Source organism: Phocoena sinus, chromosome 2, assembly GCF_008692025.1.
Source record: "Phocoena sinus isolate mPhoSin1 chromosome 2, mPhoSin1.pri, whole genome shotgun sequence".
NCBI lineage: Eukaryota > Metazoa > Chordata > Mammalia > Artiodactyla > Phocoenidae > Phocoena > Phocoena sinus.
In genome coordinates, this window is record NC_045764.1 from 91,599,574 (window position 1) to 91,614,175 (window position 14,602).

Genomic DNA, 14,602 nt, shown 5'->3' on the forward strand with positions numbered 1-14,602 from the left:
ACCGGGGCACGAACCCGTGTCCCCTGCATCAGCAGGCAGACTCTCAACCACTGTGCCACCAGGGAAGCCCCATGGATTTCTATTTTTGATCTGGAAAGTTGGGTCATTATAATTATAGAAAAGTTTTGTTTCTATGAGATTACATCTCTGGAATTATATTTGATGGTGTAATTCAATCCATGAACGGTCAGAAAGGATGAGAGACTGGATGGGCCGACTTGGGAAGTAAAAAAAGCTCATTTGTGAAGTGTTCAAATAAAAGACTGGACTGTCACTTGGAAGAGGCTTCATAGAAGGAACCCAAGTGTCCAGTGGTTGATTTACTCATATATTCAACATTTATTGAGCATCTACTGTATGTCAGGTACTGTGCTAGGCATCAAGGCCCAGTGACTCTCCTCACTATTTAAGTGCTGTAGATGCTGTGATAGAAATCTGTAGGTTGTGGAAGTTGGGGATAGTTGGAGTAGATTTATCCCCAAAGTGTCTTCCAAGATTGTGTGAAGGGGATTGAAAAGTGACTATTAAATCCTGTAGCCATGTATGTGATATATAATTACAGGCCAGCCAAAAAATATTATTTCAATCTGTCTTTTCTGGGACTTCTATTCTTTGGGTGTGAGCTGTGACTTATTTATGATTCCTAGTACCTCTACAAAATTTTTATAACTTCAGATTCCCTTAAATATACATTCAACTAATAATAATGAGTAACTGTCTCTGAGGAGTGGGATAACAGGGGAAGGGTAAAAACAACTTTTACTTCTCATTTACTTAGGTCTTGAGGCTTCAGGTTTTCAGTTTTACCCACCTCTGTAAACAAAGACTTCTGCCCTCTCCATTCCTTACCACCGCATCAGCCCTCATATCTATCCACATAAGCCAAGCCACAAAATAACAATATCTTCAGCAAAAGTAACCAACATAAATGTGGTCAGAGTAAGTGACAGGGGTGAAGAGTGAGAGAGTGAGACATTCTTTTAGGATGTATGGCCTCTTAATATGCACATGTTACCGCAACTGTGTACTGTCTTTATAGAAATAAAAATTTGGTACATAAAAACATGGTTCAATAATAGTAGCTTAGTTTCATTCATAGTTTTCGACACTTGTATAAAGTATTATATAAAGATGCTTTAAACAAAAGTCTGCAGTGGAATTTAAATAGCCCAAAGAAATTTGAATGGTTAAAATTTAATTTTTTTTAATAGGCCTGGAATTAGGCCAAGAATAACTCAGTCACTCTTGGCTATAGTAGGAACCAATAAATTATCCTACTACCTATATCTCTTCTAAATTGTTTGCCAGAAAAACAAAATGAAATATAGATATTTCATATACCATATTCCTTTCATTTGGAAGAGAGACTATTTGGTATGAATGTTGAATTTACCAAGGTTTTTATTATCTTAACAGCATTACTATCTTTGAATGAGAGGAAAGTGAAAGGATAATTTGTAAGTTAAAATGTGAATAGTTGGTTTGCAGTTTATTGTCTCTTGCCTGTGTGGCCAGTTCTGAACATGGGGTAACTATAAAATAATGAGGCTGCTTTATCTGAACCAAAAAGTAATGAGACTGATGTTAGTCAAATTCAGTACTAGAAAAAAAATAAGAAAATTTGAAAGAAATGGAAAACATTGAGGTGATTTTCTAATTCTATAGAAAGGTGTACCTGATACAATTAGAGAACAGAAGAAAGGAAATGATTGAATTCATGCCTTGATGAAATGTTTGTGAATTAGAGGAATTAAACATATAAAGGATGTATATGGCTTACTGGCAGATCATTAATTCAGTCTATAGAGTGTCCCAAGTATGGGAATTGCTTTTGTGTCTTTATAGTCTAATGTTAAGGAAGCTGTTTTTAGCTATACTTAGAATTAGCTTTCTTTTCTCTGTATGCAGCTATTGATCTTTGGTTTTGTTCACCTAGATAGATAATGTTTTTTTTTTTTTAATTTTTTTTTTGCAGACTCAGTTTCCCAGACTTCATTTGAGAGTGTGTAGTACATGTCAGTAAGTAGGCTTTGCTGTGAGGGACTCTCAAAATCCTAGAATCCTGTCCCTGACTTTTTTTGACTGTGTTTTTCTTCATTTGTGAAATTTGTGTTAATAAAAGTACTCAATTAAAATACCGGGTAGGTATGAAATGGAATCAGTAAAAATGATTTTAGGAATATTTTATAAATTAAAGTGCTATATAAATATTACAGTAATTTATGCAGTTTCTCATAATTGCTCAGAATCTTTTCAAGAAAATTAATTCTTCTCTCCAGTGGTTCATATATCCTTTCTATATACAAGATTATCATCTCTTTTTTCATACCATACATACACAGACATTTATATCCTGAATCCAGATGAGTTAGGCTCAGAAGTGCGTTGATTCTCTAGCTTCAATCTCAGAAGACCAGTGGAGTGTTATTTTTGTAAATAATGCTGATTTCATTTTGGCTGATGTACTTGGAATTACATATAATAATGAAATGACTGTTGGTTTATTTTGAATGTAAATATAGTCATCTCCCTAGTTATTTGGTATTTAATATAATTTCATAACTGCTTTTCTTATCACCATCACTCTCAGGTCTTAAAAAGTAAATTTTGAAGAGTAAATAACTATAAATTTTAAGTTTCAATATCATTTTTAAAAATACTAGAAAATTGCCATCTGCCTATATTTAGTATAATGAAAGAGAGGTACAGGTATGAGGTGACTTCCTGAAGGGTGACAGCACCAGTAGAACTTACTGCCTTTTCCCCAAGGTCATTGTAGGTCTGGGCTTATTGTGAGAATTCATGTCTGAACCTAGCCTGTCTTGGATTAACCTGACAGAGCCTCAGTACACTGATTCCATTCAGGAGCTATTCCAGGACATTAGTTAGGTGTTTTCTCCCTGGGCTGGGCTTAGGGTAAGCTTTGCATGTTCTTAAACCTAATTGTTCTCCTGACACACAGAGAAACAGATCTAAACAACTTATCTGACTCTAGAACCAAATGGGTTTCTTGGTGTCATTGGACTAGAGATGGGGTCTAAGTGAGATCTCCCATGACAGCTCCAAATTCATTTGGCTTCGGATTCAGACAAATTTCCATAGTTTTATTAGAGCTTAATGGGCTTCATTACATGATTTTCGAGTTATTTAATTTCTCAAAAAGGCTTTTTTCCTTACCAGTTTATTTGGTTGACATTTTCTGCCTCCTTACATGTCACTTAACAAATGTGAAGATGTAGGTGTCTTTAATGTATTTTTTAAATTTAATTTTATTTGTTTTTCACTGTGTTGGGTCTTTGTTGCTGCGCACAGGCTTTCTCTAGTTGCGGCGAGTGGCAGCTACTCTTCGTTGTGGTGTGCGGGCTTCTCATTTCAGTGGCTTCTCTTGTTGCAGAGCATGGGCCCTAGAGCATGCAGGCTTCAGTAGTTGTGGCGTGCGGGCTCAGTAGTTGTGGCACATTGGTCTTAGTTGCTCCATGGCATGTGGGATCTACCCTGACCAGGGATCGAACCCGTGTCCCCTGCATTGGCAGGCAGATTCTTAACCACTGTGCCACCAGGGAAGTCCTGTAGGTGTCTTAAAGAAAGGACATTCTTATTAAACATTGAATCTTATTCACATAAAATTGAAATGACCTCTGTGGAAGGATGGTAGAATTTCATTTATAATAGGCTGGACCTTAAAAAATTAAAGAAGATATAAAACATTAGTAAACATCTTTGTGTTTGCTTATAGGAAAATATTAATAACATTGATTTACAGAATTTATGGGAAACAACAAATGCGTGTAAATTTGGAGTTTTTCAACTTAGAATAATTTACCGATAATTTTTCCCTAAGATTCTGTATCTGGATTCTGGCAGAAAATAGCTGGTACACTCACAGGGACTTGGAGAAAATCTAATGAAAGGAACTTTTTACAGACGTGTGGGTAGGGTTTAAGAGAGCCAACAGGAACAGAAATAGAGGGAGCTATTCCTATTCTGAGTCCTGAAAGAGAAGGAAGAGGGGCAGTTAGCAGAACCTGGTAAGAGTCATAGCTATAGGAGAGGGGGCCATGTGACAGAAGCTGTGGCCAGGAGTGGTAGAATGTACCGCCAAAGCTGCAGTCCCTCGGGAGGAAGCAGAGAGAAGTAATACCCAGATCTTTTTCGCCTCCAACTCCCTGATTCTCTGTTGGTGCTGCCCATTGGGCAAACACAACCAGAAATCAGAAGGCAAGGGAGCCTGGATAGTGCAGTCAGTAGAAATCAGTCTTCCAGAGTACAGAGCAAGCTAAAGAAAAGGCAGGGATGAACCTAGAGGGGGACTGTTCTGTACAGTTTCTGAGTAGGGGAGCTTGAGTATCATGCATTTTTATTCAGAATTGTTCATTTTAAGTATGAGTTGGGCAAAGCTGGTTGGGATCTGCGTTCCTCTTATAAATTAGAATTTGAGGTGTTAACTCTCAACTCATACATCTTCATTTTATAATTCCACATTATTGCATTTAACTTTTTTCTTCTTCTCTCTCCAGATTACAATTCCTAGACGTTCTGTGGCATCTACACAGTCGACTTCAGGTAGCTTTCATTATGGTCAGCTGCCAGAAAAGAAAGACCTTCATCCCATGGAGCCCACTGTGGAACTTTACTCTCCAAGGGAGAGCTTCTCAGGCTTGGTTGTGACAGAGCGTGAATCTCCTAGTGGAGGAAACAGAACAGACTTTGGGCTTCAGATAGATCATATTGGTCATGACATGTTACCCAGCATTAGAGAGTGTGACAGCTCCCAAGACCTGGGACCAAAAGACCTTCCTGACCATAACAGACTGGCTGTGAGAGAATTTGAGGGTCTCCCTAGGGAAACGGAAGAAAAAAGCATGCTTGTGGGGTCAGATAATGAAGATGAGAAGTTGAGTAAAGGGCAGCCTTATATTGAGATCTCCCCTCTCCCAGGAGACTTGGTGACGGTGGAAAGGGATCACTCAGCTACTACTGAACCTCTTGATGTGACAAAGACACAGACTTTTAGTGTGGTGCCAAATCAAGACAAAACTCACGAGACAGTGAAGCTTTTGGCAGTTGGAACTTCAGCGATATCTCCACGAGTTATTGACCAACATGTTGAAGGACAGATAGGCCAGGTGGCAGCAATGCAAAAAGGTAAGATATCTAAGGAGGATGACATCAAGAGTGAAGACTTGCTGAGTCATCAAGGAGACCTCTCTACTCTTTTGCACCAAGAGGGTAAGAGAGAGAAAATTGCCCTTAGAAATGGAGAACTATTTCATTCTGTTTCAGAGAGTGAACATTGTCCTCCATCTCGGAAGGATGTGGTTAGGTCATCCTTTGTAACTAGACACAGCCGAATCCCTGTTTTAGCACAAGAGATAGATTCAACTTTTGAATCATCCTGTCCAGTCTCTGCAAAAGAGAAGCTCCTCCAAAAGAAAGCTTATCAGCCAGATCTAGTCAAGCTTCTGGTGGAAAAAAGGCAACTCAAGTCTTTCCTTGGGGACCTCTCAAGTGCCTCTGATAAATTGCTAGAGGAGAGATTATCCACTATTCCTGCTCCTTTTTCTGAGGAGGAAGTCTTCACTCCCTTTTCAAGACTGGCTGTAGACTCACACCTGAGCAGGTCAGCCGAAGACAGCTTTCTGACACCCATCATCTCCCAGTCCAGAAAGAGCAAAATTCCAAGGCCAGTTTCATGGGTCAACACAGATCAAATCAACAGCTCAACTTCATCTCAGTTCTTGCCTCGGCCACCACCAGGAAAGCCACCCATGAGGCCTGGAGTAGAAGCCAGGTAATGCTGTGTGCTCTTCTCCCTATGTTAAGTGTGTAGCATTATTTCTGTGTCTGCTTGATTATGTCATTGGTTTCATTTTTTTGTTGCCTGCTTCTGATCATCTACTTCCTTCCCTGCCTTTCCCAAGCCTTATAGCATAGTGTAGTTGAAAGGGTCAGTTTGATCCAGGTTAATTCTTAGCTCTCGTACTTTCTAGCAGTGTGAACCTCAATTTCCTTATCTATAATATGGGTAAAACATTTGCCTCATGGTTTTGGGAAGAGGAAATCAGGTAGAATATGTCTAGAGCTTTGTTTAGTGCTTTTTAGCATGCAACAAAGGTTATGTCTCTTTCCCAGTCCATTTTAACTAGATACTCGGTAATTTTCTAGTTTTGTCCAGTCAGAATCCCATTATAACAGATGTCATTATGATGTCAAATTCTGGGGAAAGATACTGTGTCTATAATATGATGAATGGACCCTAGTAACAGTTCAATTTATCTGATTATAATGAATTAGACAAACAAAAAAATCCTTTAGGGAGTTTCCCTACATCTGATGATATACAGGACCATACATAATAAAGATATTGCCTTAATATTTACTGTGTGGTATGCTTGTTTATTGAAATATTCTTATGTGTAGTTGACCATGGAGTGATTATATTTTGAAGAGAGGAAAATATTGGGAAGTAATGAACCAATTAAGAGTGCTTTCCTTGGAGCCATTACTCACTTTTCAGAGTAGAATGGTCTAAACCCTTGGAGAAGAAGCAAAAGGATAGTCTTTTAACAAAAACAAAGTAGACATCAAAATAAATTTACCTGAAAATTATAGCTTGTTCTAGATAATAGGCCTCCACCTGTTATAAGGATTTCTGAAGTATATTAAAGTGAGGTTCTATCTGCATCATTACCCAGCAGAACTTGCTACCCTTACCTAAAGTTAAGTTTAGTTTTGACTTGCCCTAGGGTTTCTTTCAGGTTCAAAGGTAACTAAACACTGGATTTGAAATGACCATGGAACTAAACTTCAACGGGAAAAATGGTGATGAGTAAACAGCAGTCATTTAGCTGAGACATTTTAAAAAGATGATTCCATGGACAATATTCACCCGTCCCCCCTTTTGCTTGGCATCTGTGCTTAATAGAGATAGTATATCTGTGGCTTGAGCTGCTTTGGACTGCAACAAACAAATCTTAATTACTATTTACTATTTACAACTTTACATGTCCCCTCAAAGTAGAACTTGGTAACTTGATAACACAGCCAGATGTGTGGCATTGTGCCAGATATTACAGAGCTGACCAGCCTGAAACTCATCTGGGAATTCAGTGAGAACTCAACTTTCCCACATAGGTCCTGGCACAGAGGAATTATCTTATTCCATTCTTCAATTTTTACAATAAGATCCATGAAGTTAGGCTTAACCAAAATGAGTTTTATGTCATTTGTCAGTATAAGTAGATGGTGGGGAAGGAAGAAGAGAGAAAATTCAGAGAAAAAATCAGTAAATTGTTGCTGATCCATGATGGTGATGGTGGCTGTATATGTCCCCTGCATCCTGCAGGTGCCAATACAACTTGGAAGTTCTTCTCCCATTTCCTTCTGTAAGGAGTGGCATGTCAGCAGTTTGAGGTTTAAATTCTTAAACTGAATGGATTTTAGGCCAAGACAGAAAGATATGTAGGGCAGAGGAGACATTGCTATTTATATGAATACTTTCTAGATGGCTTGGTTGCCAGTAAGAGAGGCATTCGGCTCTCCTGAATCTCAGGGTATCGTCAGGGGCAGAAACTGAGGCCCAGAGAAACCAGTGACTACTCTTTTCTTTTGGAAATTATTAAATGAGGTTGAAATATATTTTTATCTGTAGTTCCTGCTGTTGGTGAGTACTGTTGAAGACTTACATTGTGGAGTTTAATGTTTGCCTAAGTATATATAGAATTCCTGTCCTAAAAGCCTTAAACAAAATTGTTTACTCCCTCATGTGCTAACATGCTAGAGACATTTCATTAAGTTAATTCTAAAATGGGAAGAGCAAACATGCTATAGGAGGAAGGGGCTTAACAACATGTAAGTGCTTCTGGATGGCAGACATCCAATTAAGTACTTTACTGCACTTGACTGCTCAGTAACCCTGTGAGATAGATAATATTCCCCTTCAAAGCTGGAAGAGGTTAAATAATTTTGTCCAGGGTTATACAACTGGTATATGAAAGAGTAACTCCGCATCCTCTGTTTCCTGATTTTGACTCACATCATACATATTATGATTTGGGACATTGTGACTTTCTAGGCACACTTAAAGTGAATTAAAATGAAAGTAATTATTCTCTGTTTTCTTTCAGGCTCCGCAGATATAAAGTCCTAGGGAGTAGCAGTTCCGACTCAGACCTTTTCTCCCGCCTGGCCCAAATTCTTCAAAATGGATCTCAGAAACCCCGGAGCACTACTCAGTGCAAGAGTCCAGGATCCCCTCACAACCCAAAAACACCACCCAAGAGTCCAGTTGTCCCTCGCAGGAGTCCCAGTGCCTCTCCTCGAAGCTCTTCCTTGCCTCGCACATCCAGTTCCTCACCATCTAGGGCTGGACGGCCCCATCATGACCAGAGGAGTTCATCCCCGCATCTGGGGAGAAGCAAGTCACCTCCCAGCCACTCAGGATCTTCCTCCTCCAGGAGGTCCTGCCAACAGGAGCACTGCAAACCCAGTAAGAATGGCCTGAAAGGATCCAGCAGCCTCCACCACCACTCGGCCAGCACTAAAGCCCCCCCAGGGAAGAGTAAGTCAGCCAGTAAACTCAGCAGATAGGAGCTGGGCTGCATCTCTGTGAAAGGTGTGAGATCTTCCTCCTAAATCTGATACATGTGTGTCCCTGTACTGTCTATTTAAAAAAATCAGTGTTGATCTTGTCTTGCAAAAGAAAGTAACATGATAAAATATTTATAAGAAGATATATGATAAGAAATTACCTAAGATAGGCAGCAAGCAGATCAGGAATCAATGTCTTTGCATAGGAAGGGGCAAGCCAGCAAAATCCAAGGGGGTGAAACTGGCTAAATGAACTCTCATTTCTTATCTGCCTTCAAAACAAAAATGTTGAAGGTAGGGGGTGGATTGGAATTTTAAGGGGTTTAGCCTACTTTTTTTTAAGGCTCTACTAAAAGATTATATAGCAAAAGTGAAACTTCTTACTTTAATATTTGCTTTCCAAACTTCCCAACCTCGGAGAGTCAGAATTGCTCCGATATTAGAATATGTAAGAAGTGTGTTGCTGGGGAGCCAGTGCTCTATACATTTGGCTTGTGTGTTTATCTGGTGTATTGAGAGTTCACACCTTTACTTTGCCTCATTCCTAGTACCCTCCCTGGATTTCACATTTTTTAAAGTTAGTGTTTGTCACCTGATCCAATCTCTCTTATTTTGACAATACATTCTAACGTGCTTTTGGCAGCACGTGCTGAGAATTTCAAATCCAATTACTTTTCTAAATCCCCTAATATTTCTCTTTGGAGCAACAGTTAACTCAGTATATTTTTATTGTGAAAAATAACTGATGAAACTTAGGTAAAGGAAGGAAAAGTCTAAATAGAACTACTTTGCAGGCTTCAGTGCTTTAGGGAGAGGGACAGAGTGTAGAGTAATATCTTCAAGATAGAAGAACCCTCTTTCCCCTGTTAGTTCCCTCCTTGTGGAAGGAAAACTGACCAGAGTAGACCTTGCTTCCTTAAATCTTCTAGGTACCAACTATTTCTACTATCAACCTCCAAGACAATACCAGGGAAGTACATTGCTGTGGAATGTGACTTTATGCTTTTAGAGCTTTAGAAAGAAAAATAGGAAGAAATTAGGTATGTTGAGGCTTAAAATTCTCAAACTTTGTATTTTATACATTTAGCCAATAAGGAATGAGTATCTGAGAAAATAAATTTAGGCGCAATATTTATCTTTTAAGATTTTATTACCTGCTTCACCTGTGCTTTAGTTTGACTATTTGGGCTTCTTGACCTGATTTCCATGTAATCTTAATTTATAAAGCTGTAAGGAGGATCATATTTGTTCTGATCTCACTCTTCTGCTAAGAGGAATCAGTAAAAGTTAAATTATACTAGATTTTTAAAATGAGTTCTTTTATACTCACAGTTTTTGTGTTGTAAAGACCTTATTAAGGTCAGGTAAATTGGTCTGCTTGCTGTTGAAATTTGCCTTCTAGCAAACATCTGTGCTTTGTCTTTGACCTTGTGTTTGCTGCCAAACCTAATACAGTTGAATTGGAAAACAGAAAAAAAGAAGGATATTTCCTCACCAAGTGAACATATTCTAATGCTGCATCAAAGCTGCCCTGAAGCTGCACTGAACTTATCTTGTTCTCTTTATCTGTGTTGAGCTTTTTGAAAAAAAAAACAAAAAACAAAAACTCAAAACACTATTGAGGCATATACGGTCTCCCATAAGAAATATAGCATAGTGTGGAATCTTAATTTCTCTCCGGTTTCAAGACTATAGAGGAATGCAATAGATAAGACATATTTGCTGTTTAACTAAAGCGACTGTAATATTGGAAGACCAATCCTTCTGTATTATATTGTATAATAGTTGCTATAACACTACTTGCATGTCTTCATGGTAAATTATATAAATATTTATAAATATATAGAGAAACATATGCTTATATAAACTCATTCTTTCTCATTCTCCATTTGTAATTTCAAGATCACAGATGGTAAAATTACTTTTTATTGTGTGCCTCGTGTACACTTGGGCCTTGTCTATCTTCATTTTCTGAAAATACGTTCTTGGCATGTGACACAACATTCTTTTTGCCTTCCTTGTGAATAATGCAAAGGTTGGCAGTCTTTAACAAGCCAAGATAGGTTATTTTTCATTTTTAAAAGATTTTAATAGGGGAAAAAATTACTAGGACTCGCTTGTAATACTGGTTCAAAGATCTGTCATGTTAATTACATAATTCTGTCCTTATGGTTAGAGTGGATAAACTGGGATGATAATCATGGGTCTGACATAAGTTGATTTTAAAAAAAAATCTCTTACAAATTACCATTCTGCTTTCCTCTTTTCACCTCACTTGGGGAGGTGGGCGGTGGGAAGTAATCTACAATTAAGAAATTATCTTTTTCCTGTTTTATTAGCTAAATTGTGCTAAAAGTAGCCAGCTTTAAATCCTGAGCCCTCTAATCAGAAATGTGCTCATGGTAACTACTTGAAAAGCTGATGAGGCTGCAAACTGTAGTATGTGTGCTACTTTATTCTTATTGGCATTTCTCTGCTAGAAGTCAAAACTGGCAACGTGGCAACTGAATGTTTCCTCTTTTTTGGTTCCTTCCATTTTTCTCCCAGCTTTTCCACTGTGTTGCCCCCCTTTTCTAAATGGCACTGACAAACTCAAGATCCAGAGAGAAACAGCCTTGTTGTGTAAGAATATTTTATTTTTCATGTAGAGAAAAGAGTTAACCAAAGATATTTCTGCTCTGATACTTTCAAAAGAAGACAGATTAATTATATCTCATGTATTAATAGATACACTTAAGAGGACTATCTTGTATAGAGATTTACTCTGCGGTTTTTAAAAGCAGTTTGTTCTTTTAGATTTTAGATGTCTTGGGCTAAAAAGAGCCCTGAGCAAAGCACTTTTGGCACAAGGATTTTTGTTTTTGTTTTATTTTAGAGTATGATACAGAAAATGAGTTGGGTTTTGTTGTTGTTAGTTAGTTCTTTTTTATTTATTTTTAATTTTAGTGATGGCATATTTCAGATTTCAGTGACAAACATAGATCATCCAACTGATTTTAAACCAGTTTGGTTATTCTACCTAAGGTGAGGGACATGGCCGTCAATTAAAGTCAAGCCAAACTATATTAAGAGTAGTATGGGGCAGAAGTTAAAATTATCTTTTGAAAACCAGGTGCCTCCTAGTTTCTCCTTTCACAACAAAATGGCTAGTTACCTAGTCACACTTGCCCTTACCCTCCCTTGTCTAGTCTTTGGAGTTACTTGGGTGGAGCGGAAGATGGAATTGGCAACAGTTCAGTCCCTTTAGGTAGCATTATTCCTAAATTATGCTGCCAAATCTCCAGGGTGTAGATTGTTTGAAATGTTAAAATTCCACATAGCAGTCTTTTGCACAGCTTAAAGGCATTTCACTTTAATGTGTAGTGAACAAAGAATGAAAATTGGGTCATATCAAATTTAACTTTAAAGCACAGATTATAAACATTTTCGAATGTTAAGTCTTAAGTAGGCACTCTTATTCTCAACTTGGTGTGCAAGCTAGCCTTGCTGACAGTGGCATAGTTACATTTACTGTTTTTTAAGTTGCATGTTGTGGAGTGAATGCTTTTTTGTTTTTGGGGGGTTTTCTTGAGTTAACAAGTTAATCAAGTCCTAAATTAGTGGCAAAATGGTAATTGAGACCCACTGTTGTCATTATCTACTCTATATTGATTGCTTTAAATACTTAACAAATCTCAGCTGCTCACTAATCCAGTGGACTAGGGTGCAGTATCTGTTTCGCTCTTAGCCACCATGGGAATTTGAAGTTCTTCTGTAATCATCAGAGATTCCTTCCAGGCCACAGATTTTCATGTGAATGTTTGTATGGTTATATTCAATTGACAAGGAAAAGTGTTGGTGCATGTTTTATAAACCCAGACACAGACAGTTAAAACGATAACTAGTTTTTCTATATCCAGTAGCTTTGAATTAAAAACATTATGCTTTTTCCCTGAAGAGCAGAGGATTCTTTGTTCTAGGAACTACATTCTTAATCTAACATTAGGAATTGGTGATAGGAGAAACAGGATCCAGAATTCAGAATTTAGTGTCTTAGGGCAAAAAATGCATCTTACTCTGGCTATTTGAAAATACATTTATTTGTAGATAAGTCTAGATTTAGTCTTAAAAATCAAAATTTTCACATTTTAAAACTTTTCATTCCTTGATATCTATCAAAACGTGGCATATGTTAGGGAACCATTTCTTCTGTCATGTTCATGTGTTTTGGAATTAAGTTATTTGCGTTCATTGTTTTAAAATCTGCCCATTTCTGTTTATACGTATTTACCACAGATGTGTTGGAACTTTGCCTAAAGGGAGAGATATTTCAGCACCTGTATCACTGAGGAGATAGAACGGTTGGTGACAACTGTATAGTTTTGAGTTTGGTTCTGTAGACAGTTTATTTGCAGAATAGTTACTTATCTGTGTTCTAATATAAAAAGTATTATGGCATGGATTAAGGCATGTAACCACTATGGTAGTCTTCACATGTCAGTATTTACCCAAGTTCAGAAATCACAGGTGCATATTTAGACCTTAACTTAGAGAAGGGAACCAGAGGCAGTTCCAGTCCTCAGACCATATGGAAAGATGTAGTACATTGAAAACCCCAGGTGGTTGTTAGGACATCCCACTTCCCTGTCCTCATCCAATAGAACTCTGGTATATACTTCAAGGATGTGGGAGTAGTGTGGAAACATATCATTGGGTATTCTCAAGAGTTTGGCTGTCCCTCTGGAAATATGAGAAATTTAAGCCAGTTAGACTCAGGAGCCTGCAGAATCTGTTGCCAGCATTGCTAGGGAGAACTGCAGGAGATAAATGGGGAATTCCTATAGTTCTTAGGGTAAATCCAGGACATGGGACAAGGATCTCCCTTTTCATTTTAAGGAGAATTGGATGCTGCACATCTCAAATCCCTGGCTGGACATGAAGTGATGATATAAAGTCTTGACCCATCAGTACATTTTCTAATTCAGTTGTGAATACCTGCTCCAACTTTTAAAACATAAGCTTGATGTTTACTCCCCTTAAGCAAGTTTGGAAAATTGCTTGATGTGATACACAATCTCAAGACACTGAATAGCCAAGCCGAAACCTTTACTCAGTAATGATTTGAATATTTCCTTAGATTTTGCTGGATCCTTGGTCTTAAGGAGACATGTAAAGGATGTGAAGCCTTTTTCTTCATTGCCCTGTGGAACTTTAACAAGATCTGCCTCTTTAATTGAAGTGACAGATACGGGCACAGTATGTATCACTGATGATACTGACATATCTCTCAGATACCTGGGCCAGGGGTACTGGGTTCCTTGACCTAGAGAATAGGATTCAGTGAGGCAGACCTTTGAGCCCACGTGACTATAGAATTTGCTGATGATATAATTTTACACACTAACGATAGGAAATTTTATCTATCTTTTCAGTAGTTTAATATTGTCTCATATTGTGTACATAAGTGTTCACTCACCCTGTTAAAAACACTAGGTAGACCAAATTTTTATATAGACTACCCTTGCCATATGTTGCTTTTTTTTCCCTCTTAAAATATACAGTTTAAATCCTTAAAAATTCATGCACGGCACTTCACCATACCTGGGGTCTGTCTGGGTGTTCTTCTCTCATCCACAAGGGATAAACAAACCTACCAGAGCTTGAATGTGATTTATTTTAGGGATCAACCCAGGGAAGGGGAAGCCCTTGGGATTTTTTTCTTTTTAAACTATTCACCAGTTAGGTAAGTTAGTTCACTAAGGTAAAAAGCATTCAGAGATACAAAGATAGGAAGCTAAAGGAAATGTAACACTGTGCCACTTGGGGCTCTGAAATTGGATTGGATGAACTGAGTAAAGAAAATAACAGATGACCCAGGCTTGAGCTCCCTCATTTCTCATGCACAGTTCATGGTCCCCCCTCCTTCTGACTCCTTTCCTAAAATAACCAAGTGCTGAATTTCACTGGGCCATTTACATACAAGTTCACAGCTTTTAGGAAAAAAGAGGGAGTTGGGAAACACCTAGCTTTGAAT

At 38.0% G+C, this 14,602-nt stretch overlaps 1 protein-coding gene across 6 annotated transcripts in view; it reads left to right on the forward strand.

Annotated features, from left to right (window-relative positions):
* The window catches only part of TTBK2 (tau tubulin kinase 2), a 151,165-nt gene extending 137,051 nt beyond the window's left edge, over positions 1-14,114 (forward strand). For all 6 annotated transcript variants that reach the window (XM_032623560.1, XM_032623563.1, XM_032623562.1 and 3 more), the window contains 2 exons: positions 4,518-5,791; positions 8,127-14,114. In XM_032623560.1, the coding sequence (XP_032479451.1) occupies positions 4,518-5,791; positions 8,127-8,589 (1,737 nt within the window). In that variant the 3' untranslated portion in view covers positions 8,590-14,114. The remainder of the gene's footprint in view (positions 1-4,517; positions 5,792-8,126) is intronic.
* Positions 14,115-14,602: the final 488 nt, after the last annotated feature.